This window comes from Crocodylus siamensis, chromosome 1, assembly GCF_052110815.1.
Source record: "Crocodylus siamensis isolate JL-2025a chromosome 1, ASM5211081v1, whole genome shotgun sequence".
Taxonomy (NCBI): Eukaryota; Metazoa; Chordata; order Crocodylia; family Crocodylidae; genus Crocodylus; species Crocodylus siamensis.
In genome coordinates, this window is record NC_143395.1 from 209,205,129 (window position 1) to 209,219,475 (window position 14,347).

General features: G+C 51.7%; 1 protein-coding gene across 1 annotated transcript; it reads left to right on the forward strand.

Annotated features, from left to right (window-relative positions):
* Positions 1–268: 268 nt before the first annotated feature.
* Positions 269–10,909, forward strand: MRPL2 (mitochondrial ribosomal protein L2). Its single transcript, XM_090054029.1, has 7 exons — positions 269–502; positions 1,366–1,534; positions 1,998–2,139; positions 2,367–2,482; positions 5,477–5,587; positions 7,090–7,163; positions 10,641–10,909. Exons 1-7 carry the CDS (start codon positions 437–439, stop codon positions 10,854–10,856), a joined length of 894 nt encoding a protein of 297 aa, XP_089910155.1. The 5' UTR covers positions 269–436; the 3' UTR covers positions 10,857–10,909.
* The last annotated feature ends 3,438 nt before the right edge of the window (positions 10,910–14,347 follow it).

Sequence of the window (14,347 nt, forward strand, 5' to 3'; positions counted from 1 at the left end):
GAGAAGGCAGGATCTCAGGGCAGGGAGGAAGTGGAGACCGCCCCGGGAAGGAGCAGGCCCCCACGACTGCCGGCAGAGAAGCTGGGAGTCGAGACTCGTCTATTGAAGAGGGGCGGGCTGGGCCGCGGCACTCCCGGGCCCTTCCCCTTGGGGAGAGGGCGGGCCACGCCTGGGGGCGTCGGCCCAGTAGGCCCCGGGCCAGCCCCCAGCCGCCCGGCGCCGCCTCCCGCCGGCGCAGGCTCAGTCTGCAGCAGCGGGGGCGGCGGGGGGTGGGTGCGCGCGGCCTGGCCTGGGCTGGCGGGGCTCCCCGGGCCGCTGCGTGTCACACGGCCCGCCCCGCCACCACACCACAGCGCTGCGCCGCCCGCCGGACCGGGCCGGGGCCGCGTTACACGCTCAGGCCACGCTGTCTGCTTCTTCCGCAGCTGGGCGAGCCATGGTGTCCAGCCTGACGCGGGCCTTCGGGGCCATGCTGCTGGGCTCGGGCTCTCGTCTTTCCCAGGTACCAGCTCTGACTGCTCCCCTTCCCGGGCTCTTCCCCTTCCTGCGCGGCCCCCAGCACCCCTCCTCCCAGCGGCCCAGTCTCAGCTCAGTGGGTCTGCTGCTTGGGGCAGAGGCTTGGGTCTGCCACCTGTGCCAGGTGTGGGAAGAGGCCCCTTGCATGTTGGCAGAGGGCTGGCAAGTCTTTCTCTGCCAGGACCTAGCCTTGCCTTGGCTGTGCCAAATCAGGGGCATGGCTAGAGTGTCCAACATAACTGTGTGCCTCTTTACTCACAGCATCCTGAAGCGGACACGTAGGCCTGGAAACATTTAGCTGGAATTTAAACCCCCAGTAAATGCACATAATCACACAGGTGGACTGGTGCTGCAGGAGCACAACCCTAGGGAAAGAGGCAGAACCAAGTTAAAGTGACATTTACAAGCCCCACACCCACCCTTTGCCCTCTGGTCCAGGGGAATGGCAGTGCTGTTCCTCTTGCTCAGCTGTGCTGTGCTGTGTAATTGAAGCAGTAGCAAGTGCTGCCTGGAGGTCTGCGGGGCTGCATGAACAGGGGTGCTGAATAGGAGCTGTGCTGGGTATGAGGGGTAGGCAGAGTGCCAGGATAGTGCTGTCTGTGCTCACAGGGACAAAATGAAGGTGGGGGCAGGTTAGTATTGACAACCCTGCATTTGGCCAGTATTTTTATTTTCTCCGTAAGTTTCTCTTTCTCTGGAGGAGCACAAGAAGGCAAGGCCATGTGAGGGCCTGCAGCATTCCTCTATCGTAGCATGGCATGTGTGTGTGTCTCACTTTTCTTGTGCAACTTCCCTTTTATTCTGGGGTTCTGTTCTTTGAATTCTTGCTGTTTTCTTTTGATTTCCCAGGTAGCTTTGCAACCCAAGGATCCCTGTCTTGGGGGCCAGCTCCTCTCTGCATGCCATGGGTTCAGTACGTGTGCTGTCCTCTCCACCGCCAACCCCTTGTGGAAATACAGGATCAAGTACACCATCAGGCCCATTGGCATGAAAAAGACCGGAGGCCGTGATCACACAGGTACGTCTAGAGTGGAAGATTCACAGCAGCCTGCCTGGCTTGCTAGACAGAAGCAGCTGGGGAGACGGGCTTTGGAGTTACGTCTACAGGGACCCCATTCACCCTGAGGGGAGATGGCTTGTTGTCCCATCTGGCCCCTACATTAGAGCTAGGGAAAGACTGGTTTCTATGACTCTGTGACAACAGCTCTGGAGCGTCTGGTGCCCTCCTTGCTCCCCTGTATGCAGCTGAGGGCAATCGATAAGTATCAAGAATATACCGAAACAGGGAGCTACAGAAAGGGTACAGGTGCCCCAGTGCCATCAGACAATTATTTTACGTAGTAAAATAAGTGTAATAGGAAAGGGGAAGCAGGAGACAGCCCATCTGGGCATCTTCGGAAAGCATTGAGGTGATGCACACATCCTGCTGGATTGTGTCAAACATGCATGGTGCCTCCTCAGGAGCAGCTCTTCTTTTGCAGGTCGTATCAAGGTGCATGGGATTGGTGGGGGACACAAACAGCGCTACCGCATGATTGATTTTAAACGATTACGCCCTGAGGATGGGGCTGAGCCAGGCCCCTTTGTGGAGAAGGTGATCAATGTCCAGTATGATCCCTGCAGGTAGGTAGCAGCAAAGTGATTTCAAGGTGGGGAGAATGGTGGAGTCAGAAATCACAGTGCATGGGCCTGTGAGGACTCATGGGTGGCAAGAAGTAGCATGTGGGGCTTGGAGAACCCGTGAGAGGGCTGAAGGTTTCTTGTCTTGTGGGGGCCCAGGGAGGGTGGAGGTCCAGCTGGACTCCCCCCACCCTAGGGCCCTTGACAAGCTCCCTTGTTGTCTGTGGCAGGTCAGCTGATATCGCCCTGGTGGCTGGGGGCAACCGTAAACGCTGGATCATTGCAACAGAAAACATGCAGCCTGGTGACCTCATCAAAAACTCAACACACATAGGCAGGATGGCAGGTAAGCAACCCAGGGTCTCTGTGCCAAAGTATAGGGACTAGGGAAGCCAGGTTTTGTCACATGCCTGCTGGGCAAATCCCAGGAGACAGGACCTGGCTTCTCTCAAGGGCAAGGACTATACTGCTGTCTCTTACAGACTTTTATGCAGGATTTGTCAGGAGGAAAGAGACACATGGAGCCTGGGGAGAGGGCAGAATTCTTATCAGTAATGCAGCTTGTCTCCAGAGACCAGATGACAAACCAGTCCCCGGGGGTCATGCAACAGAATCATAGAACCATAGAAAATTAGGGTTGGAAGGGATCTCAGGAGGTCATCTAGTCCAGCCCCCTCTTCAAAGCAGGATCATCCCCCACTACATCATTCCAGTCAGGGCTTTGTCAAGTCGGGCCTTACACACCTCCAAGGGTGGAGATTCTACCACCGTTCAAGGTAATCTGTTCCAGTGCTTCACCACCCTCCTAGTGAGAGAGTTTTTCCTAATATCCAACTTAAATTTCCCTTACTGCAGTTTGAAACCATTGCTCCTTGTTCTGTCATGTGAGACCACTGAGAACAGTCCAGCTCCATCCTCTTTGTAACCCTACTTCAGGTAGTTGAAGGCTGCTATCAAATCCCCCCTTGGTCTTCTCTTCCACCAATTAAATAAGCCCAGTTTCCTCAGCCTCTTCTCAAAAGTCATGTGCCCCAGCCTCTGAACCATCTTCATTGCTATCCGCTGGACTCTCTCCACCTTGTCCACATCCCATCTATAGTGGGGGCCCAAAACTGAATACAGTACTCCAGCTGTGGCCTCACCAGTGCTGAATAGAGGGGAATAATAACTTCCCTTGATTTGCTGGCAGTGCTTCTACTAATGCAGCCCAGTATGCTGTTAGCCTTGGCAACAAGGGCACACTGCCGACTCATATCCATCTTGTCCACTGTAACCCCCAGGTGTTTTTCTGGAGAGCTGCTGCTTAGCCAGTCAGTCCCCAGTCTATAGCGGTACATGGGATTCTTCCATTCTAAGTGCAGGATTTTGCACTTGTCCTTATTGAACCTCATGAGATTTCTTTGGGCCCAGTCCGGGTATATTATGTCCACTGCTTTCCCTATATCCATAGAGCCAGCTATCTCATCATAGAAGGCAGTCAGGTTGGTCAGGCATGACATGCCCTTGATGAATCCTGGCTGACTGTTCCTAATCACCTTCTTTTCCAAGTGCTTAGAAATGGATTCTTTGAGGACCTACTCCGTGATTTTTCCAGGGATTGATGAGGCTGACTGGTCTGTAGTTCCCTGGATTCTCCTTCTTCCCTTTCTTAAAGATGAGCACTGTGCTTGCCCTTTTCTAATCGTCCGGGACCTTCCTTGATCACCACAAGTTTTCAAAGATAATGGCCAGCAGCTCTGCACTCACATCACCCAACTCCTTCAGCACCCTCAGATGCATTGCATCCGGCCCCATGGACTTTTCTAAATCATCCCCAACCTGTTCTTTCACCACTGAGTGCTGATCATCTTTTCCCCAAACTGTGCTGCCTGGTGCAGCAGTCTGGGAGCTGAACTTGCCTGTGGAGACCAAGACTTAAAAAAAACATTAAGCACTTCCATTTTTTACTCATCATCTGTCACTAGGTTGCCTTCCCAGTTCAGTAAGGGACCTACACTTTCGCTGACCTTCCTTTTGTTCCTAACATATTTGTAGAATATGTATAATTCTTACCCTTCACATCCCTTGCTAGCTGCAACTCCAATTGTGCTTTGGCCTTCCTGAGTTCATCCTTGTATGCCTGAGCAATATTCTTATATTCCTCCCAAGTTGTTTGCCCAAGCTTCCCTTTCTTATAAGCTTCCTTTTTGTGTTTAAGTTCACCAAAGAGTTCTCTGCTCAGCCCATCTGGTCACTTGCTGTCTTTGCAATTCTTCCTGCACATCAGGATGGTTTGTTCCTGCACCCTCAGTAAGGTTTTTTGAAAATACAGCCAGCAGTCCTGGACTCCTTTCTCCATTAAAATGACCTCCCAGGGAATCCTGCCCATCAGTTCCCTGAGCAAGTCAGAGTCTGCTTTTCTAGAGTCCAGGGTCCTTACTCTACTGCTGTCCATTCTTCCTTTCACCAGGATACTGAACTCAGTCATCTTGTGGTCACTGCTGTCCAACTTGCCATCCACTTCTACACCCCCACTAATTCTTCCCTGTTTGTGAGCAGTAGGTCAAGAAGAGTACAGCCCCTAGCTGGTCTCTTCAACACTTGCACCTGGAAGTTGTCTCCAATGCTCTTCAAAAAATTCCTGGATCCCAGTAAATGTCACCCCATGAGAACCAAGGCCTGTGGTTTGGAAACTTCTAGTTGTCTGAAGAAAGCACCATCACCCCTGGTCTGGTGGTCTGTAGCAGATCCCCATCACAACACCATCCTTGTTGCTCTCCCCTGTACCCTTAACCCAGAGACTTTCAACAGGCCTATGTCCAGTTTCATACTGGAGCTCTGAGCAATCATACAGCCTTCACATACCGTGCAACTCGTCTTTCTCTTCCCCTCCTGTCTGTCCTTCCTGAACAGTTTATGCCCATCTGTGACAGTGCCCCAGTCATGCAAGCAATTCCACCAAGTCCTTGTTATTCCAATCACAACACGTCATGTTGCATCATGTCACCCAGGACTTGCAGGACTTTCATGTAAAGTGGCCAGCCTTGTGCTCAGCCGAGTCTTGGTTGTATGTTGGGATGTAGCACTCTTGCTGCAGGGCTCCAGGTAATATCATAATAATTGCTCTGGTATATGCATTGCAGAAGCAAGTCCTGTATTACCCCTTAGAGGCCAGGGTGGGAGGGTCTAGGAGGACTGCTGCTTTGAGGCTTGTGTTGTTCCCCCTAACCTTGGGGTTCAGTGGATTTAGGTGGAACATTGCCCTGGCCCTTTGGGTTCCAAGTGTTGGGGATAGAGGAGCCCCGTCAAGCATACCTTGGACTCTGTGATCTATCAACTTGGCGGGCATTTTGTCTTTCAGTCTCTGCCAAAGAGGGGGATGCATATCCATTAGGAGCTCTGCCTGTGGGGACCCTAATCAGCTGTCTGGAGAGTCACCCTGGGAAAGGAGCACAGTACATCCGAGCAGCAGGTATGTAGTGGACTGGGCTGAGACAGGTTCCTTTGGGGGTCCCAGCCACAGCTCAGGAACCTTTGGCATTGTCCCTCTGCTCAAGAGTGGCAGCAAAGCTGCTTGGAGCAGCCTAGTGAATAGATACAAGTAGGCACTTTTCTAACTCCTCCCATGGCCTGGCCACCTCTGTGCCTGGTGCTGGTCAGAGATGGACAGCAGGGCTACTTCTCCCCAAGGAGATGGTGACCTGTGGGGGCCATAGTACCAGGTGATCCCAACACTGATCCCAGAGTAGCATCCTAGGGTTTTAGTTGTGGTGCAGATCCTTGACCCAGAGTCAGAAGAGTCCTTACTATTGCTTTGCTTATTATCAGGAATCCGGGTTTTCCATTTTCCACAGAAAAATGGAAAAAAACAAAGCACGCAGTGGCCACTGCCACTTACCTGGAGGACTGTGCCAGCGGTGACAGCCGCTGCCTGCAAAACCTCCTGCCCAGCGGCTGGCCATGCAGGTCCAGGCATGGCTCCACTGTTCCAGCCACATGCCACCCTCCCTCTCCCCCTCCCCTGGACAGGCGGCCAGGTGGCACGTGCAGCCCACACATGGTGGGCACCATCACACTGCACCCCGCATCACTTTCCCACAAAGCCGTGCAGGTGGCCATGGGATGGTAGCACAGGGTGCAGTGACAGAGTTGCGGTGGCAGCCTCTATGTGCACCCCTGCATCAGACCAGCTGGCCCATATGTGGCCCACAGAGTGGCACCCCTGCCCTCACCCCTTGGCCCTGCTTCTAAGAGTGGGCATGGGGCACACTCCCCCCCACTTCTTGATCTTGATCACCCCAGCACCTTCCCTTTCCCCTGCCCTGCCTTGCCCCTTCCCCCCCACACACACTTACCTGCTGGGGTGGGTGTCAGTGTCTGTGTCTATGTGTCTGGGGAGCTGTTGCAAGGGGCACATCAGGAGGGCTGTTGAGACTGTGGGGGGGAGTGTGGGGCACCAGCAGCACTGGGGGGGGGCTGTGGGGGCCTTTGATTTTCGTCACGGATTTTGGGTTTTTAATCAGAGAATTTGCAGTTTTTAATCAGAAAAAACCAGGATCCCTGCTTACTATACAGTTTTCCTGTGGCCTTGCAGAGGATTAACCTGCTCCATTTAGCCTGTTGCCTGTACTACTGCATCTGCTTGGGGAGGGGAACTAAGTCCTACCCCAGCTGGCATGAGGTGCATTGCCCAATGCCAACTATAGTCCCTGGCCAGGAGGCAGGATTTCTACCCTAAGGGCCTGAGGTACTCCTTCCTGGTGTGCCTGCACCATGCGTCTTGGTGGGGTCCCAGAGTTCCTCTTCTTCACTGCATGGGAGGTGGAGGTGCTCTGCATACATCTAAAGGAGCCACTACACACACACAGTATTGCAGAAGGAGGCTCAGTCTGCTTGTGGGGTACACTGAATCTCTGCAGGGATGCCTGCTAAGGGAAGCCATAACCCAGCCTTTTGCTCCTTCATGTGCTGCAGGAACCTGCGGGGTGTTACTGAGGAAGGTGAATGGAACTGCCATTGTACAGCTGCCTTCCAAAAGACACATGCAGGTAGGTGGTGAGAGGGCATGTCAAGGCCTCTCTGCTTTGGACTTGATAATGTCTATGGGCTGGGTCTGCAGTCTTAGCAAATGAGGAGATGTGGCCTGTGCTAAGGTCTGGCACCACCATGGACTAGGCCATTGAATGTCTGTCCTCAGTATGGGCCACTAGAGCCAGGGTCCTATAGACTCAGAGCACTTCCCTCTCAGTTGGGAAGATTCTGACCCCCAACTAACTACTCTAGGGTGAGGGGAAACCTGTTAACTTGTCTCTGGGGCTGTGGTTCTTGGCTCTTATTTGTATTCTCTGGCACCATTGTCCCAAGAAGGGTGACCACAGGATTGGAGACCCCTGGTTTTCATAGAATCATAGAAGTAGGGTCGGAAGGGACCTTGTAGATCTTCAAGTCCGACCCCCCACCTGGGCGGGAGAAAAGACTGGACTCAAGTGAGTCCAGCCAGGTAGTCATCAAGCCTCTTCTTAAAGATCCCCAGGGTAGGAGCCAGCACCGCTTCCCTAGGAAGTTGGTTCCAGCTCCTAGCCGCCCTAACTGTGAAGTAGTTCTTGCAGATGTCTGATCTAAATCTACTCTTTAATAACTTGTGTCCATTGTTCCTTGTCATGCCAGGGGGTGCTAGGGGAAACAATGTCTCCCCTAAACCCTTCTGGTCCCCCCTCAGCCTTCTCTTGTGAAGGCTGAACAGGTTTAGGTCCCGCAGCCTTTCAATGTAGGGTCTCCCCTGCAGTCCCCGGATCATGTGGGTGGCCCTCCTCTGGACCCTTTCAATGTTGTCCACATCCCTCCTGAAGTGGGGCGCACAGAACTGGATGCAGTACTTCAGCTGTGGTCTGACCAGCATCTCATAGAGGGGGAGGATCACCTCCCTGGCTCTACTTGAGATGCACCTGTGGATCCACGTTAAGGACCGTGACCTCACATTGTCAGCCCATGTTCATCTTGGAGTCAGTAATGACTCCAAGATCCCTTTCTGCCTCCGGGCTCTCAAGAAGGGAGTTTCCCATCTTATAAGTGTGCTGCTGGTTACTACTGCCCAAGTGCAGCACCCTGCACTTGTCAGTATTGAAAAGCATCCTGTTTTTGTTGGCCCACCCCTGCAACCTATCCAGGTCTTGCTGCAATCTTTCTCTCCCTACTAGCGTGCTCACCTCACCCCAAATTTTGGTATCATCAGCAAATTTAAACAGTTTGCAGTTCGTCCAAATCGCTGATGAAGAAATTGAACAGCGCAGGCCCCAGGACCAAGCCCTGGGGGACTGCACTGCCCACTTCCCCCCCAGTGTGAATATGACCCATCCACCACCACCCTCTGAGTATGACCCTTGAGCCAATCTGCAATCCATCTGACTGTGTAGGCATCAGTGCCACAGTCGCCTAGTTTTTTAATGAGGATGGGGTGGGAGATGGTGTCAAAGGCCTTGCTGAAGTCTAGAAAGACTATGTCCGCGGCAACACCTGCATCCATTGCCTTTGTGACCTGATCATTAAAGGCAATCAGGTTGGTCTGACATGACCTGCCCCTAATGAACCCATGCTGGTTGCCCTTGAGCATCATCCCTGAAGCCGGCCCATCACAGATGTGCTCCTTGAGGATCTTCTCAAAGAGTTTCCCAAGGATAGAGGTAAGACTGATGGGCCTATAGTTGCCCGGGTCCTCTCTCTACCCTTTTTTGAAGATGGGGACCACGCTGGCTATCTTCCAGTCATCTGGCACATGGCCTGAGCACCACGAGTGCTCGTAAAGCCGTGCCAAGGGCCCTGCAATAACCCCAGCTAGCTCCCTCAACACCCTAGGGTGGAAAGCATCTGGACCCGCTGACTTGAAGACTTCCAGCCCCTCCAGAAGCTCTCTAACCCGGTTCTCCCCAACCTGAGGTCTGGTGGCGTTCACCTCAAGTCCATCTGGCATCACAGCATGGAAGTCCTGGTCCCTGCACAAGAAAACGGAGGTGAAGAATTGGTTAAAGAGTTCTGCTTTCTCCTCTGGCGCAACCACCAGATTGCCCAGCATACTTTGCAGGGGCCCCACATTACCCAGTGCCGCCTTCATCCTCCCTATGTATTTGAAAAAGGACTTCTTATTATCCTTGATCTTGGACGCTAGTCCTGGCTCTGTGTCCACCTTAGCTTTCCTGACGGCCCCCCTACAGGCCCGAGCAGAGGAGGTATACTCCTTTTTGGAGATAGTACCCCCCCTTCCACCAGGCGTACGCTGCCTTTTTGGCAAGCAGGCATTCCCAGACGTCCTTGGTGAGCCAGGGGGGCTTTCGGGGCACTCTTGCCCCCCTTGCATCTTGTTGGGATGGACTCCCCTTGGGCCCTGCGTATCGTTTCCTTAAGGAATGACCATTCGTCCTGGACACTGAGTTCCCTGCCCTCAAGGACCCCAGCGCCTCCCCCATTAGTCTCCTCAACTTGTTGAAGTTGGCCCTCCTAAAGTCTAGGGCTACTGTCTTGCTGCAGGCCCTTGACACCCTGCACTGGATGGTGAATTCCAGCAAGCAATGATCGCTATCGCCCAGGTGGTCAAGAACCTGGAGACCCCTTACCAGGTCCTCTCCTGCGGCCAGGACCATGTCCAACAGGGCATTTCCTCTGGTGGGACTGTGCACCTCCTGGATTAAGTGGAGGTCCTGTATCTCAGCCAGGAACCTCCTGGAACGGTCCATCCTGGCTAACTGTTCCTCCTAGCAGGTGTCCGGGTAATTAAAATCACCCATGACAACTACATTCCTTGCCTTAAATGCCTCTGCAAGTTGGCCCAAAAATTCCCAGTCCAGCTCCTCCCCTTGGTTGGGGAGTCTGTAGTAGACCCCCACCGTCAAATCGTTCTCCCCACGGTCCCCTTGAATCTTAACCCAGAGCACTTCAGCCTGCCCTTCCTTTGACCCCATTCTGCTGGCAGAGGATGTGTAGTGCTCCTTGACAGAGTCCCACACCCCCACCTTTCCTTCCTTCTTTATCCTGCCTGTAAAGCCTATAGCCCCTAATGGTAACTGCCCAGTCATGGGACGAATCCCACCACGTTTCTGTTAGCCCTATGACATCTGGGTTTGAACTGGCTATTCTGAGGGTGAGTTCCTCCTGTTTATTCCCCATACTGCGAGCATTAGTATATAGGCATTTAAGGCCTTGCAAGACTGTGTGTGCCACCTCCCGTTTAGGGAGATGGTCTGGACCCCCGTTTCTTACCTTAGCACTCTTTGCCTTTGTCACCTGTCCTGCTCGGATGGCGTTTTGTGTCTGCCCACTCTGGAGGTGGCAGTGGGAGTCTGATAACCGCCTTGTGATTGTCATGCTTCCCACATATCCAAAGAAGGAGAGAGTAGAGCAGGGGTTGGAGTACAAGAGGGAGCTTGGACTTGGGGTCACAGGATGGAGTGGAGCAGGGCTCAGAGTACAGATAGAGGGGTTCTGAGGCAGAGAGCTGTCCATGCACCTCTACTGCTAGCTTTTCTTCCTCACAGGTGCTGGAGACTTGTATTGCCACTGTGGGCCGAGTTTCCAACATTGATCACAACAAGCGGGTTATTGGAAAAGCTGGCCGGAGCCGCTGGCTGGGGAGGCGTCCGCATACTGGTCTTTGGCACCGGAAGGGTGGCTCAGCTGGACGCAAGATCAAACCACTTCCACCCATGAAGTGCTATGTCAACCTTCCCACAGCAGCAGCAGCACGTGATTGATGCTCATGCCTCAGTTGACCCTCAATAAAAACTGATTGGTTGGCCATTGCTAATCCTATGTTGCTTGCTGTGCATAAGTTCTGCAGGAGTGCTGGGAGTGATCTCATGTGAGAGGGACTCATTCTGTTGCTCCAACCATGGCACTATAGTCATGTTTGCCCTGCTCCTCACCTCTTAATGTGTGGCATGGGGCTGCTGTAGGAGGCACCTGCTGGGCTGATTTGTGCCTTGAGCACTGGATGTTGGAAATTCCTTGAGTGATCCCTTTGTGAATCTGGGCCTTGGCCCCTTGTTCAGTCCCCTTAAGCATTTACAGGGGTTTGAGCCCAGGCATCTTACCCTCTCTTCAGGTTCTACCCTTGCAAAGGAGCTGAATCAAAATGTGGCCACCCTGCATAGGAAAAAAAATCCTCTTTTCTCTGGAGGTGCTCCCTACTGGCCAGAGCCCTGTAGTCAGTCCCTTTCTACCTGAGGTTTCTGGGCCATTCCCAAGAACCTTCCTGCCCAGTGCTGTAAGTCCTATGGTAGCCTGTGCAGCTGCATTTGTTGCAGCTGGTCCCAGGGTGCTGCTTGGGAGCGACCAGGCAGTATTGAATTTGTGGGAAGGAGGAACCTGTTCCTTGTCCTGTTACCTGCATTTGCCAGTTAACTTACCTCTATATCCTGTGGGATAAATGTGTCTGTGGGCCCCTCTTAGCCGTATAGGTGGGCAGGAGTGGCAATCACTGTTATTTTCCTGTGGACAAATCAGTGAAAGCCCAGAAACCAGCAAATTCAACAGGGTGAAGCAGATCAGAGACGCAGGTCTGCATGGCATCAACTGTGATGCACAAGCTAGAAGAGAGATATGCATGTGGGTAGAGTCTGGTGTGGAAATGTCCCCATGGCTTATGGGTTTTTAGCTACAGCCCAGAGTAGGCTGTGGGACAAGTTGAACAACTAGCTGGGGCATTGGGCTGGATGCCCCTGAACACGGGGGAAGCAGTTTGTTTAACACACAGAGTCCATTTGACAGAGTGTGCCTTGGGAAGTGGTGGTGGCATTTCCCTTGGTGCGTTGCTGCTTATCTAGGGGATGGGGAGGGGCACACTGGGCACCGCCAGTCCCATACAGCACACTGCAGTGCCTCCCTGCCCCCATTTTCACTGGCCTGCATTCTTGCATGCTGGCTTCTATCCCATCCAAGAACACAAAACAACTAAAGATGCTCTCACAGCCTGACGAAGGGTGTTTTTACCCAAAAGTTTGTAAAGAATTTTTCCAACTATTTTAGTTGGTCTAATAAAAGGTATCAGATTTACCCAAAGAGCCTTGTCTGCCTATGTCCTTACACCAACAGGGCTACAACCAACACCCTTGGATTTCTCTGCCTCTTCAAGACAAACATTCCAAATTCTGCAACAAATGATGTAGGCATCCTGCCTTAGAGAATAGCCCATCCTGTGCACTAAATATGGCAGGGTTCAGTGGAAATATTCCTTATGCAGGCAGTTAAATGAAGGTTGTGCAGACAGGTTTAATTGTGTTATTTCTTCATTTGAGTGCTTGACTACATTACAAGACCATTCAGGTTGCAGCTCACTTGGAGGTATTTTTTTGTTCTGAATAGTTAAGATTGACAATAACAAATTATCATGGAACCAGACTGGATTCCACCGGATGCACATTGGTCATTAGATCTATGCCACAGATCTCTGTCACTTGAGCAAATAGAGTAATTGGTAGCAGTAGGGAACAGAGCAAGTCTCTTCACCTTCTAGCAGATTGATAGAGAAGATAATTTTTTGTATCGATCTGCTAGAAGGTGAAGAGACCTGCTCTGCCAGTGGAGTTCTTAGATCTTTGCATACAGCAGATGAATAGTGCCTTGGGTACAATGGGCTCAGTGCCAGGCCCTGCAGGGGAGTGTGTTCTAGTACCATGAGGTCAGTTTATTCCTGTTCTCCAGCTCCTTTCTGTTTCTCCCCACACCCCTTGCTTCTTAGCTCCTGTCCATGTTTTATCCCATTTTCATTCCTTTCTACCTCCACCTTTTTAGGCCCCGTGCCTCTCTGTATTACAGTCCTCATGTACTAGGGATGCATGACCTGAAATTTGTCAGAATAACCATACTGATAACATACATCAGTTAGTCAGATACATCCTCTCCTGTTTTCTGTGGGCCATGGCAGCAGGAACCAGAAGTTATTATGCATTGGTGCAGCCATTCATCAGCCTGTCTTCTTCCTTGGGCAGCACTGGGTTAGGTTTAGTTTGTGTTGGGCTGTAGCCTTTGTTGTTCACCTGTTATACAACAAGACAGGCTATGTGACAGATCAGTATGGTTCCCTTTTTCTTTAAACCTATGAATGTGAGGCAAGAACTTATGTTAAAATGATCAATATCGGGAAAGAGGAACATAACTATGCCAAAAGTTGTCACTGGGGTATTGTAAAGATAACTGCCACTTGGTATAAATCACAAGATAATCACACCTAATGGTGTGGCTGCAACATTAACTGATGTGCTGAGACATTCATGTTCCTCCCTGTTTGCTTCCTACACATGCTCCAGCAGGCTTGTCAGTGCCTCTGGGAAGATCTTGAAGTACTTCTTCACCAGTTCCTGTGACCAACGTATTGTCATGGTGACACTAAGTATTGGGAGCACCCTAATATATCCCCCTCCACACCCCATTTCAATATCAAAGAGCAGGTGTGGCTGGTGTTCCAGACACCAGCATATTATACCATGTGTTGGCTATAAAGGACCAACTCATAGGTTCATCATAAAATTCTAATTTATTAGACGGATGCAAAAGTCAGATCATAAACCTTGGGGCTGATCTTCTCTCACACACATTCACACACATACACTCACATTAGCTAGCTATGAACACTAAGCATGGATGTCAAGATATACCTATCCCGAAGCTCTGGAGTCTGCTGTCAATGGCCAGTCAAGGCTTCTTTCAGTGCAATGTTGCTTCAGAAGGGGGTCGCCAACGTCCTTCTGGCTGGACAGGCAGGGTACTGATCAAGTCAGAGGGGGCGCCATTGGGGGTCATTCTTTGCTGCCTTTTATCCCTCTCTGGCAGACTTTGGTTACTCCCCAACTTTCAGGCTTACCCAATCCAGGGGTCATTGACCTTGTAGGATGTCCCCCTTGGTCGTTGCTGGATGGCAGCTGTCAGCCCCAGGGGTCACATCCGCAGGTATGTGCAGTCTTGGGAGTCCATTGATGAAGTTTGATTAATTCACTGCTGTGATTAGTTCAAACCTGCGCTTCTGTACCTTTAACAGTGAAGTTTCAGGGAGTTCCTAGCTCTCTATTGATCCTTTCCTCTCCTTGGTCTGTGGTTTCTAGGTGTTAATTGCCACTCATTAGCTTATTATCCTGTCTAGCTACTGTGTTACACAATCAATCAAGATTCATTCAGGGACCTGCTTCATACAGAGAAGCTGTGGTTTGATTCCTGCCCTTGCTAACATTGTTACATGGTACAACTTACT